The sequence below is a fragment of the Marmota monax genome, unplaced genomic scaffold (assembly GCF_021218885.2).
Source record: "Marmota monax isolate L192 unplaced genomic scaffold, Marmota_monax_Labrador192_F-V1.1 WCK01_AAM20220418_F8-fsc00091, whole genome shotgun sequence".
NCBI classification, from domain to species: domain Eukaryota; kingdom Metazoa; phylum Chordata; class Mammalia; order Rodentia; family Sciuridae; genus Marmota; species Marmota monax.
The window spans coordinates 6,632,559-6,651,249 of NW_026692434.1; the positions used below are offsets into that span (position 1 = coordinate 6,632,559).

General features: G+C 39.2%; 2 protein-coding genes across 16 annotated transcripts in view; both read left to right on the forward strand.

Annotated features, from left to right (window-relative positions):
- The window catches only part of Cd109 (CD109 molecule), a 228,338-nt gene that overhangs the window by 54,743 nt on the left and 154,904 nt on the right, over positions 1 to 18,691 (forward strand). For all 15 annotated transcript variants that reach the window (XM_058578868.1, XM_058578867.1, XM_058578879.1 and 12 more), the window contains 3 exons: positions 5,291 to 5,319; positions 10,291 to 10,521; positions 17,208 to 17,333. In XM_058578868.1, coding sequence (XP_058434851.1) covers positions 5,291 to 5,319; positions 10,291 to 10,521; positions 17,208 to 17,333 — 386 coding nt within the window. The remainder of the gene's footprint in view (positions 1 to 5,290; positions 5,320 to 10,290; positions 10,522 to 17,207; positions 17,334 to 18,691) is intronic.
- LOC124091804 (homeobox protein TGIF1-like) lies at positions 445 to 3,496 on the forward strand. Its single transcript, XM_046443037.2, has one exon. The coding sequence runs from the start codon at positions 1,248 to 1,250 to the stop codon at positions 2,064 to 2,066; it is 819 nt and encodes a 272-aa protein (XP_046298993.1). The 5' UTR covers positions 445 to 1,247; the 3' UTR covers positions 2,067 to 3,496.

Genomic DNA, 18,691 nt, shown 5'->3' on the forward strand with positions numbered 1-18,691 from the left:
ATTTTATACTCTTGTTCTAAGTCTTAAAAATATGGGGTGTATTTTATAAGTGCTGTGTATTTCAATGGCTCAATAGCCACATGTGGCCAGAGGGTACCACATAGGACCTCCCAGCTTTAGAGGTTGCTAATTAATCTTGTTTCACAAGTGTTCCAGTTACCTATCTTCATGAAATAAGCCACCCCCAAATTTATTAGTTTAAAACAACAGTGGTTTATTATTTCTTATAATTCATTTTTTTACTTTTCATCTTTTATTCTGTCACCATTTGATTATTATTATTATTATTATTATTATTTTTTTTTTTGAATCAAATGGGGTATATTCTTACGCAGCTTATTTGTACTTACTAGATTGATGATTATTGCCCGATCAAATATTTCTGTGATAGTTGTGAAATTTTCTAATTCCAGGATTCTGTCTGTATTTGTTAGATGAGATTTTATGATAAGTAAGAACTTCTGTTCTCCCTCGTTTAACCATTTATTTAATTATATAGCAGCATGTTCATTGAACTTTGAATCTTGTTACCAATTTTTATGTCCATTGTCAGGTTGTCTGGCCATAATATTTTTATTGAGAAAACATTCTCTCCAAAATGTAATGAGGTGCCTATTAAGAATTTTATTTTTCCTGCTATATTGAAATGTTCAATTGTTTCACCTCAAATCTTTCACAGGGCATGTCTTTTTGCTTGCAGAGCACCATGCTTCTCTCATGGAAGGGCCTTGTGTATGCTGGGCAAGCACTCTACCACTCAGCCATACACTTAACCTAACAAATATTTTGTAAGACAGAATTTGTTAAGTAAATTGGCTGTATTTTTTTCCAAGGATTTACCAAGTTTAGTTGCTACAGCACCCTAGGGTTTTCTAATTTGATTTCAATTCATTGTGGAATATATTTATTCTATTAAAAATAAAACCTTAATGGACTCTGACAGCGCCGATGTGCGCCGTGCAGGAGCCGGGAACAAAGGAGCGGAGTGGGGAGGGGAGCGAGTTGGGTGAGGGAGAGCCCCCGCTGCCAGAAGATCCCGGCAGGAGAAAGCCCAAGTGTCACTTGAATTCCACCCAAGGAGCAGGCGCCTGGGATCCAAGCGCCTTGTTTAGCAATAACGGCTGGAGCACGTCCTATAAGTTGCTGGAGAGTCTGCAGTGAAGGAGGACAACGGCTTGCCCGCTGTGTCCCGGCTCCTGGCCCCTCGAGACCCCAGCATTGCCTTCCGCTGGGAGGGGAGTTACAGAATGAAGAGCAAGAAAGGTGTTGTTGCAGCATCTGACAGTGAGACGGAGGATGAGGACAGCATGGACATACCCCTGGACCTTTCCTCTTCAGCTGGCTCAGGCAAGAGATGGAGAAGGGGTAACCTACCCAAGGAGTCTGTTCAGATTCTGCGGGATTGGCTGTATGAGCACTGGTACAATGCCTATCCCTCAGAGCAAGAAAAAGCATTACTGTCCCAGCAAACTCACCTGTCCACACTACAGGTCTGTAACTGGTTCATCAACGCCCGACGCAGGCTCCTCCCTGACATGCTGAGAAAGGATGGCAAAGATCCAAATCAGTTCACAATTTCCCGCCGTGGGGCCAAGGTTTCTGAAGCTGGCTCTATGGAGGCTGCAATAGGTATCAAAAACTTCATGCCAGCTCTAGAGGAGAGCCCGTTTCATTCCTGCACAGCTGGACCAAACCCAACCCTAGGGAGGCCCCTGTCTCCCAAGCCATCGTCCCCGGGATCAATTTTGCCTCGTCCATCAGTGATCTGCCATACCACTGTGACTGCATTGAAAGATGTGCCTTTCCCTCTCTGCCAGTCGGTTGGTATGGGACAAACCACAGATATACAGCAAATGGCAGCCAGCAACTTTACAGACACCTCTCTCATGTATCCGGAGGACACATGTAAGTCTGGACCGAGTACAAATACTCAGAGCGGTCTTTTCAACACTCCTCCCCCTACTCCACCGGACCTCAACCAGGATTTTAGTGGATTTCAGCTTCTAGTGGATGTTGCACTCAAACGGGCTGCAGAGATGGAGCTTCAGGCAAAACTTACAGCTTAACACCCCCCTTTCAAGCAAAACAGTTCTCAAAAATGTCATGATTGCCAAGGGGGGTGGTGATGGCAAGAGATGAATTGCGTTATTTTATATATTTTTTTATTAATATTTGCACATGGGATTGCTAAAATGAAGCTTCCTGTTACTGAGATGTCTTCAATGGAATACAGTCATTCCAAGAACTATAAACTCAAAGCTACTGTAGAAACAAAGGGTTTTCTTTTTTAAATGTTTCTTGGTAGATTATTCATAATGTGAGATGGCTCCCAATATCATGTGATTTTTTTTTTCCCACCCCTTCCCCTTTTTTTTTTGTTGGTGTTTTTTTCAGACTGTGCAATACTTTGAGAACCTATTGCATCTTTTCATTCCCATGTGGAACAGGATGCCCACATACTGTCTAATTAATAAAATTTTCATTTTTTTTTCAAAGAAGAAAAAAAAATAAAACCTTAATGAACAGAGCCCCTTACCCCATTGAGATATTCGCAAAGCACAACTGAGTATATATACAAAGGATATGAAATCAGCATGTCAAAGACATCTGCACTCCCTTGTTCATGGGAACATTTCTTGTAGTGATTATTACATTGAATCAACCTGTCTGTCATCTGTAGGTAACTGGATAAAGGAAATGCGGTATATATTTACAATGGAATACAGTTCAGCCTTAGAAAGGGAGATTCTGTCATTTGTGACAACATGAATAAATCTGAGGGTATTATATTAAATGAAATAAGCCAGGCACAGAAAAACAAATACTACATGATCTCATTATATGTGGAATCTAAAATATTGAACTTAGAGAATCAGAGAGTAAAATGATGTTTATAAGAGTCTGGGCTGGGAGCTTGGGGAGATGTTGGTCAAAGAATACAAAATTTCCATTTGACAGGAGGAGTAAGTTCAGGAGATCTATTGTACATCATGGTTATGGTGATTAATGACAGTATTTTATATACTTGAAACCTGCTAATAAAGTAGATTTTAAGTTTTCTTACTACAAACAAATGAGAAATGTGTGAGGTAATGCATATATTAATTAGCTTTTTAGCCATTGCACAAATTATATGTATCAAAACATCTGTACACCATAAATATATGCAATTTTTACCTATCAAAAAGAATACAAATATTTCAAATATGCAGATTAAACCTATCACACAATAACATTTTACTAACAACAACAACAACAAAAAATCCAGGACAAATGCTAAATCAGGATGTGGATAACAGGGTCACTTGGGATACTGGTATAAGGGCTCACCCTGTGCAGAGAGCCAGCCTCACCTCTGCTGCCCTCTCCTGGCCAGTGGCTTGACCCAACCAGGTCTTTGCTTCTGTAGACCTCTGCTGCTCTGGATTTGCTGCTCCTCTGCCTGGAGCATGCTTCCTGTCCTTCCCCACCTTGCTGATTTCTCCTATCTTAGAATGGTAGATGCTGGCATCTTTTTCTCTAGGTGTTCTCCCTCCATTCCTTCTAAATGCTCCCCACTCACCCCCTCTCTATCTGTTCATTGTGGAATATATTTATATTTTTCACTTTCCTAAAACATGTTTTGTCCAGCGTTCTCCACCAACTGTCAATGGTGACAGTTAGATAAACTGATTTATGCTGGGTGACAAATGGTGGTGATGACTTTCTTGTCTGCTCCTGAAAATGTGTTTGTGTTTCCTTGAGTTCCACGGAGGCTGTGGTCTTTTGTGGTGGTGTTCGACCATCTGTACAAGATTATTTATAAGAGTTAAGGTAGAAAATGTACTTTCATTTTTAAAGTTGAGAAAAACTAGGAAATTAAGGTTTTCTAATATTTGATAGTTTGAGAAAACACATGTACATAACTTTATGCATGTAGTTTGACATGGGCAATATGTATTAAATATTTTTATTTATGGAGTGCTTCATTATAAAAGTTTGAAGAACATTGTTGTAGAGGCATGCTGACATTCCCAGTGGAAAACTCTTCAAGCTTTCTAACATACATCAGCTGTTGCCTATGCATCAGGATCTGTTCTGTGCACTTTGCAGGCATCAATTACCACCTCACTACCACCTTGTGAGGTTGTGATTACCAACATCCTCATTTTATGGATGAAAACACTGGGCTGGAGAACCAGGTAATTTGTTCAAAGATAGGGCTGGCTTATGGCAGATTCATGATAGAACCTGTGAGATCCGACTTCAGAAGCCATTTTTAAACTTCTGCTCTGTACTGTGCCACATTTTAGTGCCTCTCTGATCCCACATGATAAACCCATGTGGCTTCCAGGAGGAGAGGGATCATATCTGTCTTGTTAATTTTGGTATCTTTAAGATATAGTTTTTAAATTAATCAAGGAAAGGAGGTCCTATTATCACCTCTGATTGGGAACCTCAGATAAATACTTTTTAATTTCTAACTTGAAACCATTTTTACCTCAAAATAAATGGATATGATGAGAAATTGGTATGAATTAAAGTAGCAGTCCTATGTTTAGAAACTCTATGCAAAAACATCTGTACCACCTAATACTCGTGAGTCAGTGGTGAGTTTCAGCTCCTCCTTGACATGACTAATGTCTTCCTTTTCTTTATCACGAGAGTATGAGAACATAAAAAATAAACATTGCTGGGGCTAGGGCTGTAGCGGTAGAGCACTCATCTGGCATGTCTGAGGCACTGGGTTTGATCCTCAGCACCACATTAAAAAAAAAAAAAAGGTATTGTGTCCACCTACAACTAAAAAAATATTAAAAAAACCCACATTGCTGGGAGTGTAGATCAGTGGTAGAGTGCGTGTTTAGCATGCATTAGACTGTGTTTAATTCCCTGCACCACATATAACAAGCAAGAAACAAAGCAAAAAGTCCCTCAACAGCAAAATACCCTCTTCTTGAACTCCCAAACCGCAGGTTCCCCTATATGCTCTATGAAGTGTCCCTCAGAAGCATATTAACTTAGGACAGCGATGAGAGCCTAGCAGCAATGAGAACAAATAATAATGGCAAGAGAATCAGATCTTCTGTTTTGGGGGCTCATTCACTGATGTCTTTTTAATTGAGATCCTTAAATCTTTGGCACAAGGATATATGATAATTTCTAGTATATTCTGGGCATTAATAAAATTGTTTTGGTTTGACCAAATGCATTTATAATCCCATCTACATCTAAGAGTTTTATGAATTTTGTGTTATAATAGTACATTCAGATTATGACAAATCTCCTTTCTTTCCTGTTCTTCTTTTAGGTTCTTTCAGGACACTTACTCTTCCAGCAGTAAGTATTCATTTGCAACTTTTGGTTTCAGAAACACATTGCCTCAGTGAGCTGAATAAATTAACATTTAATTGGCTTTTGTGTTTATATACATTTCTTGGAAGTTTGTCGTGAGTCAAGATTAGCCTTTTGATTGTTTAAGAATACTGTTATTTTAATGCTATTGGTTGTTAGGTTCTTCAAACTCTTAGCAGGGATTTTCCTTTTGTGAAATAGAGAAGTTCACTGTATTTTGTTCCCTGATGCCTTAATGAGCCTTACAGTCTGGAATGTGTAATAAATACTCTTCTCTTTAGTTTTTTTTTGGTCTTTGAAGAGGGCAGTGCCATGGGAGCCATTTTGGAATCTGAGGCAAAAGAAGTCAGTAATACTGGTCCTGTCTTTGTTAAACTTTTAACTTTGGGGGTCATAATATTTTCTTTATATTAATTTTGATATTTTAAAATATTACATTACATATTATTTTCTTGGTTATTGAGTTATTTGGTGCCCCTCAAATTTTGCCTCTGAGGTAAGTGCCTGACTCACCTCACTCTATTCCTGGCCCTAGAAAAGGGATAAAGATAGTCTGTAGCTCATAGGGATGCCTTGGAGTGAAATAAGATGTGAAAGCATTGTAAAATTTACTACAGAAATGGAAAGGGTTATTATTTTGTTGAGAGAGCCATCAGACCTTATTATTATATGTTGTTTATGAACTCATCCTGTTTCCCATGGCTTTGATTTTGAAGTCTGTGTTTTAATAACTGTGCTTTGTTCCGGATTTTCAGGCGGTTAATGTACAGTGGACTAGACCTCATCATTCAATAAGAGTCACAATTTGATGTTTTTCTGAGACTAGATGACTAATGACTTTGGCCCTAACATATTATATACTTGTGTAGGATCAGTATTATCTCATTAGCTGATTCACTTATTACTTCTTGATGGCTATTTGTTTAGCACATTCGGAAACCACATTCATTTTGGGGGATTCCTAGAGAATACTGTGTCCCAAACAGTATTTATAAAAATTACTTAATATGTCTTATCAACTAAGTTTCTAACATATTTGTGTTTGTACTTTTCTTACTGAGAAATATGCAGTTGCTTGCTGGGCACTGTGGCATGTACCTGTAATCCTAACTACTCAGGAGGCTGAGGCAGGAGGATTTCAAGTTCCAGGCCAGCCTGGGCAATTTAACAAGATGCTGTCATGAAGAAAAAGAGAAATAAACAAGCAAACAAAGAACAACAACAAAACCAATGAACAAAGGAAATGCTTAACTAGCTTGTGCGAGAACTCCTGGGTTCAATTAACAGCACCATAACACACACACACACACACACACACACACACACACACTTCTGCTAACAATAGAAAGTAGAGGGAGGGTGAGGAAAAGGCATGAACAGGCAGAAGTGGGATGCCCCACCCCACCATAATCTTTGTGACAATTAATCATTAGCTGGCATTAATAGAACCTAAAACAGTAGATTCTGTGTGCACAACTGCTGAAATGGGAGGCTGGTGGTGAAATTAAAATAAATCCTGTGTATCATAATTGCTCTGTAGCAGAAGGAGAGAGGGATTTAAGTTCAGGAATCATAGTTTGATGTCCAGTAAACTATTTGGTTTCCTCAAGAGTTTGCATTTTCACAGGCTGGAAGTGTAGAAAAGCAGGAAACAGGAGGAAGCAGGGCAAGTAGTACCTCGTGGTTTAAACCGTGCTTGTCTGGAATGTCCCTAGCTAGAAATTTGACTACTAGAGTTATTTTTTAAATCTTAAGTTTATGAAATACTAACTACAAACCCTACGTTTTAAATATTATATATGCCATTTCCACGCTATGTAGCTATAGCAACTATTTATTAAAAGCTTTACTAGAGATTATATTTAGGAGTATTTCCCTTTTTAGTAGAACAGATTTTTAAAGACTTAGTCATAAAATGTCTGGGCAACTTTGATAATACTGGCAAAAATAGAAGAGTCTATATTTTCATGGGTGTTCAGTTAAAGGGGACCCAACTTTTAAAATGTACTTGCAGTCTGATGTTTGTAAATGTAATATTTTAAATTATTTTTTTAAAGGTCTTTATGATTTTTTACTGCAAAACATGTGTATTTTAAGAGTGAACTAAAATAAATGTGTCTTATCTGATTTAGTCATTGTTACTTTTTTGATACAAATAGCCCTCAGTAAGAAGAAAGTAAAAACCATAATTGATGCTTAATATAAAGATTATTTTGTGTTTAAAATATGGCAGAAAGATTTCTCTTATTCTCATGCTAAATGAATCCAACTTAAAATGAGGGAGTGGTTTTATTAGAAGTGTTTTAAAAATTTACTTTAAATAAAGTGATTAAAAACTATCATCTTAAATTTATCAGTTTTTTTTTGGGGGGGGGTGCTTGGGATTGAACTCAGGGGCACTCAACCACTGAGTCACATCCCCAGCCCTATTTTATATTTTATTTAGAGACAGCATCTCATGGAGTTGCTTAGTGCCTTACAGTTGCTGAAGCTGGCTTTGAATTCTCGATCCTCCTGCCTCAGCCTCCTAAGCCCCTGGGACTATAGGAGTGTACCACCACACCCAACCTTAAATTTATCAATTTCACCTAAAAAATTTATCTTCTAATTCTTTAGTAACTGGCATGTGTAAATAAAGATAAACATTATTGTGTCATTTCAGATTTCCTTAGTGCAATGAATCTGTCAGTGGAGGTGAAAGAGCTCAGATTAGAATGAATTGTGCTTATTTACTGTCCACCAAGGATCTTTTGAGCTTGCTTTTCTTATGTACCCTGGGCAGAAAGTTATCATTGACTCAGACAGATTGCATTTATGGATGCACAGAATAGGCTTAGCATAATTGAGAATCAACAACTCAACCCAGAGGCTGATATTTTGTCAATAAGAGCCTCTTGATACTGTCAACTCCTACACTTTGTCTGGCTGCCATACAGTTTCCAACTTTGGCAACCTCTCTCTACCTTCCTCCAGCTCTGTTCCCTCAGGTCAAGGAACAGGAGTCCCAAATATCCATGGGAAAACTCTGTACTTCTGCATCATTAATTTAACATTAGTATTTAATCTACCATCTGTTCTGGGGCTCTGTACCAGTAAAATAATCAAACTATATCCAAATTATAAAGAGCAATGCCATCAAATATCTTTTGTTTTTTTGTACTGGGGACTGAACACAGAGGTGATTTACTACTGAGTTGCATCCCTAGTCTTTTATTTTATTTTGAGAAAGGGTCTCTCTGAGTTGCTAAGGGTCTTGCGAAGTTGCTGAGGCTTGCAACTGAAATTGAACTTGCAATCCTCCTCCATCAGCCTCCTGTGCCACTGGGCTTACAGGTTTGCATGGCATGCCTGGCTCAAGTATCTCATTTTTGCATAAGAAATATTTATAAATCTGTGCCAGTTAAAAGCATATTATATGCTGGTTCTGGCCATGTATATTTTCTTGCTTATAGTATTAAGGAATCTGATTAAAATAATCAGAGGACTGAAATATCACTTCAGAAAATAGAATATAAAAATGCAAGACTAGACTCTCAATTCCTCGAAGGCACGGGCCTTTGGTTCAAGTTGTATTCCAATGCTTAGGAAACCTGGTACATAGGAGATGCTCAATAAATATTTATTTATTGAAAAAAAGCAAAAATTAGTACCAGAGGTAACTTGAAAGCAGCATTATTATTATTTTTTTTGAGAGAGAGAGAGAGAGAGAATTTTTTTTGTAGATGGACACAACACAATGCCTTTATTTTTATGTGGTGCTGAGAATTGAACCCGGGTCCCGCCCGTGCTAGGCGAGCGCTCTACCGCTGAGCCACAATCCCAGCCCCTATTTGTTTTTTTTTTTTGGTAACATTTTATTATGAAATTTTCAAATGTACAAAAAACCTTAAAGAATTTCATAGTGAACTCTGGAGAATAAGTCTCACATTTTTTTTTTGCCTGTATTGTGGATTGAATCCAGGGCTCTTCTCATGCTAGATAGGCTCTATATCACTAAGCTACATCCTGAGCCCTAGGCTCCACCTTTTGAAGGGAGAAAGGTTAGAGACTTTTGAACGTATTTTAAAATTACTACATGAAGTTTTCTTTTCCTTCTTTTTTTGGTACTGGATATTTGAACCAAGAGGTGCTCTACCACTGAGCTACATCCTCTCCCTCTTTATTTTTTGAGATGGGATCTCACTAGGTTGCCTAAGCTGTCTTTGAACTTGTGATCCTCTTGTATTAGCTTCCTGAGTGGCTGGAATTACAGGTGTGTACCATCACCCTCAGCAATTAAGGTTCTTTTTAGAGTAGTATAGCTCATGTTGGGTTTGTGTCTGGGCTAGCGACCTGAAAAAACCTCTTTAGCTCCTCTAAGCCCTAGCTTCCTTGCTTGTGGAATGGTTTTAGTCTAAGCATCTACTAAAGGATTGAAGTAGAATGATATAGTTAATTGTTTAGTATGGTTTCTCATCTGTTAATGGTAGAAGGTAGGGTTTCTGTTATTAATAATAGTAATGCAATTAGCAGCACCATCATCCTTACTGAGACTGACACATGATGAACAAGATGCAGGAAGACAATGCAAATGTACCTTTCATGGGTGGACTGTCTCGAATAGGGCAAGCACAGAAAGGATGTGGGGGATGTTGAGGGATTCTGACCCCTAATAACTGTCGGGGAGAATAATTTGCAAGTGGAGTTGGAAGCAATAAATTGTCTCTTGCTGAGAGGGAGCGAGCTGTGGGGTGTGTGTCCTCTCTTCCTGAAACCCTTTGATATAATCAGAGAGCAAACTATCAGATGTTAAAAAAGGAAAACAAATTGTTTGGTGCCCAGGAAGGGCAAATTGTTCAACATTGCAGTTACTTCTGATAATACTGTGTATTTAAATTTTCTATTCTAGATTATAATGAAGACATTTTTGAGGTAAAAAATGAGACCTTGATATACCTTATCTCTTCTCCCCCACAGCTACCTCTGAACAGTGCGGAGGAGATTTATGAGCTACGTGTAACTGGACATGCCCAGAATGAGATTTTATTCTCTGATAGTACACACTTATCATTTGAGACCAAGAGAATATCTGTTTTTATTCAAACAGACAAGATGCTCTATAAGCCAAAGCAAGAAGTGAAGTTTCGGGTTGTTACACTCTACTCGGATTTCAAGCCTTATAAAACCTCTTTGAACATTCTAATTAAGGTAAGTGGCAAACACAAGTAAAGCAAGGAGTTCAAACCGCCTTACCAAAGCTCTCTTGAAGTTCTGTTCATGTTCAGCAATGATTTAGGATTTGGTACATGACTGTTTTGTGGTGCTGCGGATGGAACCCAGGGCCTTGTGCATGCTAAGCAAACCTCTACCAGAGAGCTACATCCCCAGCCAGTTCTGCTCATGTGACTGACACTGTAATATCTTAGAATTTCACCTAAGATAAGCTTTGTTCTCAAGATGGGAATCCTCTGTCTAGGAAGGGAGGTGGTAGAGGCCTGGGTTCAGAGCTCAGGCTTCAAGGTCAGCCTGTTTCGGTTCGAGTCCTGGCTTCTTCATTGATTTTTTTTTTTTTCATTTGTCATACATTTAATGGACTTCTGTATTCTAGGTACTGACACAGGGCAGTGAAGAGAACAGATTAAGTCCCTGCTCACATCAGGTCAAGTTTATTCTTTTTTAAGTATTTTTTTTTTTTTTAGTTCTGTATGGACTCAATGCCTTTATTTGTTTTTATGAGGTGCTAGGATTGAACCCAGTGCCTCACACTTTCAAGGCAAGTGCTCTACCATTGAGCCACAACTCCAGCCCCAAGTCAAGTTTATTCTTGGTATTGTATCAAGTTTATGGGTAGTGAAGAAACAGATAGTGAATAGCATATATAAATATATACATATATATGGTATTTACATATATGTATTATATACATACATATATGTATGTGTACATGTATATATAATTTATACATACACTTATATGCTATTTATATGTAATATAAATACATATATATGTGTGTGTGTGTTTGGGAGAGAGGAGAGCAAATTAGTTTGTGTTTGCTATTTTCCATAAAGTCGTCAGTGGAGACAATTTGAGCAGAGAAAATAAAAGGAAAGGAAAATAAAAAACATGAGCCTATACAAAGGAAATAAAAGAATGAGCACATACAAAGTGAGGGAACAATATGTGCAAAGGCCCTGAGGTGGGAGCTTATTTGGCACATTGAAAGAACTGGTGATGCACTGGGGCCCAGGGAGTGAGGGGACGAGTATTAGGAGATGAGATCAGACACCATTAGTGGGTTGGGAGCTGGGCCCATGTGGGGTGTTTTTGGCCATCATATGGACTTTATATTTTACACTGAGTGAAATGAGAATTCACTGGAGAATTCAAGGAGAGGCATGACACGATCTGACTTAACATCTTAAAAGCTCACCATCAACTGTAAAAGAATAGATGTTAGTGTGTGACCTTGAGAAAATTAACTTCTCTGAGCCTCAGTTTCCCTGTCTATAAAATGTGTAGTAATAATACTTCACGATGCTTTTGGGAGGATTAAATGAGATAATTTGAGTGAACCATTTAGAACCGTGGCTGGGGCCTAGTACATGATCACCAGTGATTAGCTGTTACTATTATAATAAGAACCTTTTTTTTAAAAATTTTTATGGTGCTGAAGATGCAAGGCAAGCACCCTACCAACTGTGCTATATCCCCAGCCCAAAACCCTTTTTGAGAGAATTTATTTGGTATCTGCTGCTTGAGCACTCTGATATCAGGGGGTAGCATGGCTGCAGATTGGGTATTTCCCCTTTGAGAGTGAAACTGAGGTCCAGCTGGGCTTGGTTTTCTACATTTAAGTGGAGGAACATGCTATACGTTTGACCATCATGTGAAAAGCTTATTCCAGTTGGCCTGGGAAGCTGCTGATTTTAAAATCATGGGTTTTGGGATTCCCTCAGTCCTGTGACATCGGTCACTCTAAATGTTTTAATAAATAACAGGGTGGAAGATAAACCCAGGCTTTTTATTTTTTTTAATTTTTATTTATTTATTTTTGAGAGAGAGAGAGAGAGAGAGAGAGAGAGAATTTTAATATTTATTTTTTAGTTTTCGGCAGACACAACATCTTTGTTTGTATGTGGTGCTGAGGATCGAACCCGGGCTGCACGCATGCCAGGCGAGCGCGCTACCGCTTGAGCCACATCCCCAGCCTGGCTTTTTATTTTTTAAACATTTATTTTTTAGTTGTAGTTGAACAAAATACCTTTATTTATTTATTTATTTATTTTTATGTGGTGCTGAAGATTGAACTCAGGGCCTCGCATGTGCTAGGTGAGTGCTCTACAGCTGAGCCACAACCCCAGCCACAAACCCAGGCTTTTTAGTTTGGTATTTTTAGTTTTTTCTTTTTATAAATTAAAACCACCACCACCACCACCAACCAAAAGGGCAAATACATAAATAAAATTCAAGCCAAGATATGTCTATAGCAAAAATCATGTCGGTTGTCATGGTGCCCAATGCATATTTCTTGAATTGAAATATGAAATCTTTTGAGTCTTCAGTTCTGTGAATTTCTGCCTTTGCTAGCTAGATATGGAGATGTCCATAAAGCATGTTGATACTGTGAATAGCGTTTCTAAGTTCATGGGGCTCTGAGCAGGGTTGAACTGACTCCGTTCATACCATCTGTCATTATTCACGTACCCTGAGGACTTGCTATTGATGTAAAATGATGGTTCAGAGGTGAGTGCTAAACAGCTCTCTGGCTGTTTTCAGCTGTTTCCTTCCATTTACCTCAGGCAGAGAAAAAAAAAAAAAAAAAAAAGACAGCACCAGAGAAACCAGAGAAATAGCTTGTTCTAGGCTTTAAATCAGAACTACCACTGCTGATTCTGGACAGCTGTCTTCTTTTTCCTTTTGTCCTTCCTTCCTTTCCATTTTAGTTTTATATTTTGTGGTACTGGGGAATGAACTTGGGGCCTCACATGTGCTCAGCTATCACCGTGCCTTTGAACTACACCCCCAGAACTGGCCTCTGCATTTTTTGTGGTTCTGCCTCTCCACTCTAGACTCTGTCTTTGAAACTTTAGAGCTGTAGATTCTTTGGACTCTTCTGTTCAATTTTGGACCAGGCCCCTCACATTTGGCTTTCCTAGCGAGACCTTCCTCTGTTAGCTCTGTGTTAGCTCTAGGATGTGTCCCCCTCAAAAGCTTGTGCATTAGGTAATGTGGCAATGATCAAAGGTGCAATGGTTAAATTATGACTTCATCCGTGGATTTGATGGATTAGTAATTTAAATGGACTACAAGGAGGTAACCGTAGCATGGTGGGAGGAAGTAGGTCACTGGGGAAGTGCCCTTAGGGATTACATCTTGTCCCTGGCACCCCACTTTCTCTCTCTGCTTTCTGGCTGTCATGAGCTGAGCAGCTTTTCTTTGGATGTCCTTCTGCCATGATGCTCTGCCTCATGTCAGGCACAGAGATATGGGGTTGGCTCACCATGGACTGAACCTCTGAAACTATGAGCCCAGATAAACTTTTCTTCCTCTAAATTGTTCTTGTTAGGTATTTTTGGTCACAGTGACAAAAAGCTGACTAACATACTCTAGTTCTAAGGGATCCTACTGGCCTGGCTAGTGTGTGACCCTTTTGCCCAGGGGACAGGAATTTAGGCTGAAATGCAGTGTTTGGGGTCAGTTCATGAGGGTGGCTATATCCTCTCTGTACCTGGAGAGTGAGGTTGGCTAAGGAGTCAGATCTAGCTATCTGCCTCTTGTAACTTGTAGAGGCCAGGTTGGGCATTGATATGAATGCCCACACTGTTGTATTCCTTCTGCTGAAAGCAGTCACTTGGGACAGGACCTTGTGATATTTTCTGTGTTTTTTCTTTTTTTTTTAGTGTAGAATAATTGGTTTCTGGGCAGAAATTCCAAGAAAAAAGTTGCAATTTGTGAGTCTGAGCCCCTGACAAGGTCGGTTATTATACTCCTAGCAATACCACCTGTAGGCTGATGTGCAGAAGCACTCCTGCAAGTCAGCAAGCTGACTTTTTGGGAATTATTTTACCCAGCCAAGAATGGCTGTAAGACCTAACTAAGATAGGGACCATCACTGCCTATTCAGGGACCTTCAGTGTTTTTTTGTGGGGATTGCTGGTGTTATTCATTTTGCCTGCCCCAGTCATTGGCCTCAGGAAAGAAAGGGGCTTCAGAGGCTTTTTGGCAATGAGTAACATGCCTTAACTTGAACATCCTCTGTCAGTTTGGCCTAATGTTATAGACATAAGGGTCTCTGCCACTGTGAAGGCTGGCTTCTACCCTGAACTTTTTTGTTACTCCTGGTATAGGTGAACAATCTTGTGTGGGAACAGGTATATTTGGCTAGGGGTATATCCTCTGACTGTGCCCTGACACTCTGCAGAAGCTATCGCAACTTCAAAACCATAGCTCTGGTCAGGTGAGGGGGCCATCAAATCCTGAGTGATTTGACTTCTCTGATTTTATATGCCAAACAGACACAAACCTTGCATATAATCCTGCATTCCAGAAGCAGTCCTTGTAGACACATTCTCCAGTCACGGAATTTACTGCTTGAGACAGTCTGGTGCAGGCAGCAGGTACAGTGCTGTGCTGAGGCATCTGATGGAGATCCAAAGCCATCCAGAGGTGACCCGAAGAGTCACCATTCCAGTGTTTCTGGCACACAGCTGTTGTGGCTATACGGGGGCCACTGTTCAACTCTAAGTGGACTCCTGTGTGGGTACAGCAGGAGCTGACCATGTACAAATGCTGGACTCTGCTGTGATGGTGCCATGCATGGCCTGTTCAAATCCCGCTGTGCTCGGTAATCATTTCTGGTGGTTCTATATCGCCTATGTCTTCCTTACTGGTGAGGGTTAGATGTAAGTCCAAGATGGGCTTGGGAAACCAGAGGGATTATCTCATGCACCCCACAACCGAGATCTTCCAGGTACAAAGTCACCAAGATGTCAGTTCATGATGTCCTCTGTTTAGAGGGACATGACACCTTCACCACAATAAGACATTGGCAGAATATGGGTGTTCCCTCCCTCTACCCTTTAAGTAATGTTGAGAATTATTGTTCATTTTTAAAGTCTTTGTCAGTCTACAAAAAGAAAAATAGTACTTTATTGTTTTCATTTTCATTCCCTTAATTACTAGACAGCACATATTTATTAGCTATTTATATTTCTTCCTGGGCCTTTGAAGTGCACAGCTTTCCCATGCCTCATGCTGTGGCAGGCCCAGTAGAGCCAGCTGCCAGTTACAATACTTGTCTCAGGAGTTGGCCAAGGGTACAGTGACCTGCTTCTTCTTGATCTGCCTTTGGTCACTGGTTTTAACAATTAGTTTCTAGCTTACTGCTTGATTCTCAATTGATTAAACTACTGCCTACTCAGTTCTCAGCACTGTGCTTACCCTAACTTTCATCTCCCTACTCTGGCAGAGAGATTTCTTCTGGTTTCTAATAACAGAGCCAACTCGTTAATTTTAGTCAAAGGACAGAGAATAAGAATCAGAGAAAACATTTGCCCCCTGCTGTCAGGAATTCAAATCTAGTTGGGAACAAAAATATTTTTTGTAAAATAAAATATATACAATAAACATTTTTTTTTTACTGCCTATACTAGTAAGTTACACTCAAGAGGAGTAAACTCCAGAGGTATTGAAGGTTCAGTGGTGCCCACATAGTCATTTTTGCCTGTTGGAGGTGTGTATGGAGGGTAAGAAGCTGGAGCTCATTTCACTAGTGATCAAAGAAGGAAGAACATTCCATGTAGCAACTGCAGAGGTCTAGATGTGTGGACTTCCTGGGTGAACTGCAAACAAATTTGTATGTTTGGAAGAAGATGCGTGTAGAAATGTAGATGGGGACAGATTGCTAAGGGCCTTGTAAGCCATGCAAAAGTGCGGAGAGTCCATTCTGTAGACTAAAGTCATCAGTATCCACTGGTCTATTAGAATGATCACTCCAGTGTTTACTCATTGCTTGCTACATGCCAAGAACTATGCTCAACATTTCAACCATGTACCTCATTCTCAGATCTATGTTTCAGATGGATCACACTGTGCAGTGGGGAAGCTGTATCAGAGGGGGCAGACTGGAGGGATGAGATTATTCGCAGTTGTTAGAAAACAGGATATGGTGGTGGACTGTGAGGATGAAAAGGAGAGAGAGAGATAGAGAAAGAGAGAGGGAGAGGGAGAAGGAGGATGAGACAGAATTGATGGGGCTTGGAATGTGAGAGGAACCTGGGTTAGCTGCTGGAGTGCCTGGGGTGAGTACTCCATGAAGAGATACTGTCTGGGAGATTACAGGAAGACTCAAGTGATTTTCATCTATGTCCTTAGTTAAACATTTCTCTGATATGCTGTGATTGAATTGAAAGAGACCCGGATTTGAATGCTCAATTCCATCATGTGTTTGGTGCTAGAATATTGGGCCAGGCATTAGTTTTCTCAACTACGAGGTGAAGACAATGCAGTCCTGCAGAATTAGAATTATTTGAGACAAGGCAGAGTGCCTGACATAGTGAGACTCTAATAATTGGGGCCTGTTATTTCTACAGCAGATTTTTCTTTTGGCACCACCTTAAGTTTGGTGATGTCCATGTTGTAGAAGGAAACATGGTGCCAGGAATTAAAAGTTGGAGCAGAATCAAGATGTTCTCGGGGGGAAATAGAAGAAAAAATTTTGATTTGTTTTCTTTAGTAGTGTAGACGTGACATTTCCCCAAACCTATCTTAGTGTCTTATTTTGGGGAATGTTCTGGATGTGTCTCAGGGTACTACAAACATCATTCCTAACCTAATAGGATACATGTGTACAGGGGCAACCTTTATATAGTTAACATGTGTGGTTTTTGTTTTAGGACCCCAAATCCAATTTGATCCAACAATGGTTGTCACAACAAAGTGAGCTTGGAGTCATTTCCAAAACTTTTCAAGTATCATCACATCCAATCCTTGGTGACTGGTCCATTCAAGTTCAAGTGAATGTAAGTATAAATGTGTTTTGGGGGGATATTAAAATGATTTAAATCATTCAGGTGGGAAAGTATATCCCAAGTCACTTATTTAACAAATAGGAAAAAAATTAATATGACCATCAAGACAATATAAGTGGTTTATTTTTAATTTAACATGTTTATCAGTGGGTTAGCTATCATCAAAACATTTTAATCACTGTTATCTTTTTTCTATAATAAAATGTTTGAAAGCTAAAACCTTTTAGCATTTGGGTATAAAACTGATTAAATAAGTGTTTGCTTACTTATTACATGCATTGAGTATTTTAAAACTAAGAAATGACTACGTAGCTATTTACTTGGCAAATTTTATGTCTCAGAACAGTTCCTGGCAAGTGATTGAACTAACTAACCCTTTGTCTTTGTTTTAAGAAATAATGACTTTAAACAGTCATGTTGACCTCTGTTTCTTAAACCTTCTCTCTCCTCAGTGCCTTCACCTATTTCCTTTATTTGCTGCCAACTTGTGTAGCTCTGAGATCTAACAGGGCAGGGCATTAAAATACCTTCATCTCTCTGCCTCAGGTTTTCTCCTGTGCATTACTATATGATACTTGAAGGTCCATTCAGTGTTTCCCCATTTTTCTTTGGAAATTTAAAAAATATATATTTATGAATAAGAGCTGTAAACAATAATTCTATTAGTACAGGGCTTCTCACTATTGATGTTTGGACAAAAATTCTTTCTTGTGGGCACTGTCCTATGAACTGTAGGACATTGAGTTGTATGTGTGGCCTTTACCTACTAGATGCCAGTAGCAGCTTCCTCTCCCCTGAGTTGTGAAACAAAAATATCTCTAGTCATTGCCAAAGTTTCCTGTGAGGGAAATACCCTCCTCCTGTACCACTGAAAGCTACAGTATTAGAAAGAGTAATCACTCATTAACCTAAGATCCGAGTAAGATAAGAGTACCCAGTATTTAATAGGTGCCTCAATTTTAGGAATCATTATTTGGTGTTGGGGATGGAATCCAGGGTCTCAAACATGCTAGGCAAGTGCATTACAACTGAGTTACAACTCTAGGTGCGCTCCACATTTAATTTGTATTATCACAATCATTAATTAATAATTCTGAAAACAGATTTTATTAAACTCAATTTCTAGATGAGGAAAACAAAGTTTGAAGGAGTTTACCAATTTGCCAGGAAGCCTGGAGCCAAAAGCCTGTGCTCCAAATTAACCCTATAATTCCATAACCACAACATTATGGTAAAAATACCTTGAATCTGGGCCCTGGTTAGTAGATGTAAGAGGTAGTACACCTTTCTTCACATTCAAAGCAGTATCTTTTAGATGAGTTTAAAAGAAAAATGATAAATTATCAGTT